Raw genomic sequence first — 4,922 nt, forward strand, 5'->3', positions numbered from 1 at the left:
CGGGGCAGGCGGGAATCGAACTCATGCGGAAGCGGCTTTAGATTCTCAGTGCTGGCTTTAACCTGCTGCGCCACCAGGGAGGGCCCAGCTAGTATTATTTTAACATTGTTTTGGCAAAGGTGTAATGTAATACAGCACTTTAATATGCTTTTGTTAGCAGTATATATTCATTAAATTTCTATGAGAAACAATGCTTCTACATGCCTATTACAATTTAAAATGCCAAGAGGACTCCAAGGAGAAATGACAACTTAACATAATGTGACTATTCTGGAAGGGAACCTAAGACACATAGACATTAGATTAAAACTAAGGAAATCTGAATAAACTATAGAATTCAGTTAATATATTTAGTGGCTTGTTAATTCCAACAAAAGTACCATAATAATGTAAGATGTTAACAATAGGGAAGCTGGTTAAGGAGTTATACAGGGACACTGTAGTACAGTCTCAATTTTTCTGTAAATCTAAAACCTGCCTAAAAAATAATCCATTAAAAAACTGACAAATGATGTAACACCTAAAAATACCATTATTTTTCAATCTGAAAATTTTTCAATCTGACACATTCTTTACATGTGTTACCCACATGTAGCAACTTTTGTAGTATGTCATAAATATTACTATTTCTTTGTTATAAAAATTATCTTAATTATAATATTGTTGGCATTTGTAAATTAAAAAGTTAGCTGGCCTCAAAATATTATGACATTGGAAAATACTATAATTTTTAGACCTCTGAACTCTAACCAAGTTCCAATACAATAATTACTCTCCCTAGTTTTTCAAAACCACAGAAGATCATCTCTACTTGTCTTAAAAACTATTACAACAGGGCCCTCCCTGGTGGCGCAGCGAGTTGGAACACTGAACGGGGAAGCCTGAGCCACCTCCGTATGAGTTCGATCCCCGCCTGCCCCAGAGGTGACCACATGGCGGGGTCCAGAGGTGACCACATGGCGAGGCAGACCCCTCCTGACCCGACCCCCCCTGACCCGCCCGCTGCTCCCCTCAGTGGTGTGCTTCACGGATCTGCCCCTGGTGAATCCTCTCACCCACCGCATCTCTGGCCTGTACCCCAGCTCTGTATGAATAAATAAATAAATCTTTAAAAAAAAAAACTATTACAACATACTTAAAATTAATTTTGTAAATTTAGCTATGAATAAGCAGAAGAAAGGAAAGCAAAGGCAGAACTAAAATCAAAAAAGTTAGGAATCATCATCTAGATATTTTGAGTTGTGATTGTATTTACATGTGTGTGTTTAAAATTAATAATTTTAAATCACAATTTATTTCTTAGTCATTTAACCTAATTTTACAACAAAAAAAGGGCCTTAAAATATAACCATTTAAGGTTGAAAACATTTATATATAGGTTAATAAGTATTAAAATGATATAAAAACAATAAAATATTAAAATCTATGCTATGTGATAAAAATGTAAGCTTCACACTTTTAAATCTTCTATTAAAAAAATAGCAAACACAAATTAACTAAATAAGCACCTAATTCAAAAAGATATAACAGCAACCAATTCCCAAAAAACTGACAACAAGAAAATAAAAAATAAGTTGATTTCTATTAAGTCTAAAATAACAGGAGAAAACCTATAGTGTCAAGACAAGGGGTAGGAAAAAATTTTTTTAATAAACTATAATTTAGGAAAGTTATAAACGATATGGGATTTGTGTGGAATTTTAGAAATTTAAGGAATGAAAATGGTATTCAAGTCTAATGTAAAGGGCCTCTCTGGTGACAAGGGGGGTTAAGTCTCAGCACTTATCAAGCTATCTGCAGCCACTGCGGCCTGAGTTCAATCCCCAGTACAGGAGCTGACCCACTTGGCGCGGCAGACCTCTTCTGACAGGTCGGCTGCTCCCCTCAGCAGTGTACTTTAGTACATCTGCCTGTTCTGCACCCCACTCTGCCTCTGGTGAATCCTCTCAGCTCCCACACCTCAGGTCTTGTATTAATAAATAAATAAATCTATAGAAAAAAATAAAAATATTAATTTTAATTAAGGCAACCAAAATAAAATAATCACGATATTAACAGATTATAAAAGTTTATCATTTCTAATGAGAATTGGCAAATATTTCCATTTAACATGGAATTGACATGCTCTTACCTTTGACTGCCCTTACTCCACTACCACAAGCAGCTTTTCTGTTACTAATCTTTATAAAAATATTTTGCTCCCATAGTTTTTTCCTGCTTAGTCCCATGACAGAACACTTACAAAACATTTCAATGATATATTATTATTTCTTGGCCAAGGTTTTTACTTAGGGAAAAATATATATAAATTAGATGTAGAATATATATATATATATGCACTTATATAATCCATATCTATATGTATGTATATATATTATATTAAATACGTATTTATATATAATATAGATGTAGAATATATATATATATATGCACTTATATAATCCATATCTATATGTATGTATATATATTATATTAAATACGTATTTATATATAATATAGATGTAGAATATATATATAATCCACATCTATATTATATATGTATTTTTTCTATATTATATATTTTTATACTATATATAATTACATCTTTTATCGTTTAAATTTCTCAAACTAAGTTAAAAAGAAAATCGCAATGGGCTCTCCCTGGTGGCGCAATGAGTTAAAGCACTGCATTATGGAGCTCTCAGAAGCCACTGCAGCACCAGTGGGATCCTCCACCAGGGCGCTGACCCACATGGTGTGGCAGACCTTTTCTGACCAGCCTGCTGCTCCCCTCAGCAATGTATTTCAGTGGATCTGCCTTTTCTGCTCCCCACTCTGTCTCTGGCAGAAATTCTCACCCACAACATCTCTGGCCTGTACCCCAGTTCTGTAAGCATAAATAAATAAATTGTAAATGGAAGCTACTGAGAAAATATCACCACATATTCCTTGATTGAGAGGATATTCTGAAATATACTTTGAAGTGCATGAAGAATACTCAAGTATTGGAACATTAACACAAACATCTATGGTAACACTGAAACATGTACTAACACCATTCCGCTAAGCTACTTCACCTGCTCTCTTGGTAATGATATGGGTGATGCTGCAGTACATCCTGCAAGAAACGGTCCATCAAACTCGTGGTGCGTCTGTTCTGTGTGGTCAAGTATCTGTGCTGACTGCTGGCCACATGCTAGAATGAAAAAGGAAACTAAATGAAGTCATTTTACATAATGACTTCATTTATGTGTCTCAAGTATATATATACAAATACTATGCATCTAGAAACCACAACAGTATCTTCCCATTCAATATGGTAATTACATTTCTCTTAAGTGCTCAAAGAAATCTTAAATGTGGGTGATATATGTTAAAAATATACTTACCAACACACAATAAAAAAGTAGAAATCCCCTAAGTGTCAATAGCAAAGTCCTTAAGTTATATTCTTAGATGCAAATTGCAGTTTCCTTAAATAATATGAAGAATTTTTTAAAACATAAAAAATTACATATTAAGCAAAAACAGGTAATGCAAAAATCTTTTGCTTCTATCCCAAACTATAGTTAAGATGTATAGATACATTCATGGAAGAAAAGATACCATAGAAGAAAATATACCAAAGTCTTAGAAGCATTTATAGCTGGGTGGTATGATTATGGGTAATTTTTTTTAATTTGTCTTGTAAATTCTCATATTTTTCAGTGAACAAACATTTTTATGATGAAAATCTGTTAAAAAGAAAGGGCTGAATCACTGTATTTTTTTTAAAGACTTATTTATGCATACAGAACTGGGGTACAGGCCAGAGGGGCAGGGGCAGTGGCAGTGAGAGGATTCACCTGGCAGTGAGAGGATTCACCATAGACAGAGAGGGGAGCAGAACAGGCAGATCCACCGAGTACACTGCTGAGGGAAGCAGTGGGCGGGTCAAGAGAGGTCTGCCGCGCCATGTGGGTCACCTCCGGGGCGGGGATCCAACTCATGCTGAAGTGGCTTTAGCTTCTTAGTGCTGTGCTTTGACTCCCTGCGCCACCAGGGAGGGCCCAGAATCACTGTATATTAACAATTCACAAAAAGGCCTCATTTTCCTTCTGAGGTTAAAAATTTTGCCTTAAACAAAATGCCAGAAATAATTCACATTTTTCTGTCATGCAATTCTTTCACAGTAAGGAAGATTTCTATCTCGTCTGTTGCTCCCCTCAGCAGTGTATTTCAGCACATCTCCATGTTCTACTCCGCACTGTCTCTGGTGAATCCTCTCACCTCCCACACCTCTGGTCTACACCCCAGCTTTAGTATGCATCAATAAATCTTTAAATAAGTTTTAAGAAGTTGGTGGTACAGTATACACACACCACGGAGTTATAGTCAATGATTAAAAAAGATAAACTCAACGCATTTGCAGCAACACGGATGGAGCAGGAAGGAATTGTACTAAGCAAAATAAGTGAGAGGAAAAAAAGGTAAGTATCAGAAGATTTTACTTATACTCGTAAGGGAGACAGACCAAACAAGGAATCAGAAAAAAGACAAACTTTGCAAGCTGATCAACAGCGAAGCACGCAGGGAGAAGGGGGACAAGGATGAGAGGGATGAAAGCTGGGAAGGAAGGCACAAAGGACTCTGGCAATGGATCGCAAGGGCTGTGGTGGGAGGACTATACCAGAGAGGGGAACCAAACGGTCTCCAGAGAGCACTAAGGGCCACTTGTAAAAACACCCCCCCCCCCATAACCAGGCACCGGGGAACCTGAGATAAGTTGCAGAAAGCTGGTAGAACTGCCCCAGGCATAAGGAACTCCAGCAGCCCCTCCCTGCGGAGAGACTCTGCCACAACCTCCACCTCCCCTAGGCATAACAGCCTCCCTTCACACCCCCCCCACCTCGCCCTCCGACCCTAGCTGCCCTCCAGCCTCTGACCCCTGCCCTCTGATCCCC

General features: G+C 37.5%; 1 protein-coding gene across 1 annotated transcript in view; it reads right to left on the reverse strand.

Moving 5' to 3' along the window:
• Positions 1-4,922, reverse strand: part of ZDBF2 (zinc finger, DBF-type containing 2) — an 18,774-nt gene that overhangs the window by 8,128 nt on the left and 5,724 nt on the right. The window contains exon 2 of the mRNA XM_012725289.1: positions 3,057-3,175. Within this exon, the coding sequence (XP_012580743.1) occupies positions 3,057-3,175 (119 nt within the window). The remainder of the gene's footprint in view (positions 1-3,056; positions 3,176-4,922) is intronic.

This window comes from Condylura cristata, unplaced genomic scaffold (genome assembly GCF_000260355.1).
Source record: "Condylura cristata isolate star-nosed mole 26May11 unplaced genomic scaffold, ConCri1.0 scaffold00002, whole genome shotgun sequence".
NCBI lineage: Eukaryota > Metazoa > Chordata > Mammalia > Eulipotyphla > Talpidae > Condylura > Condylura cristata.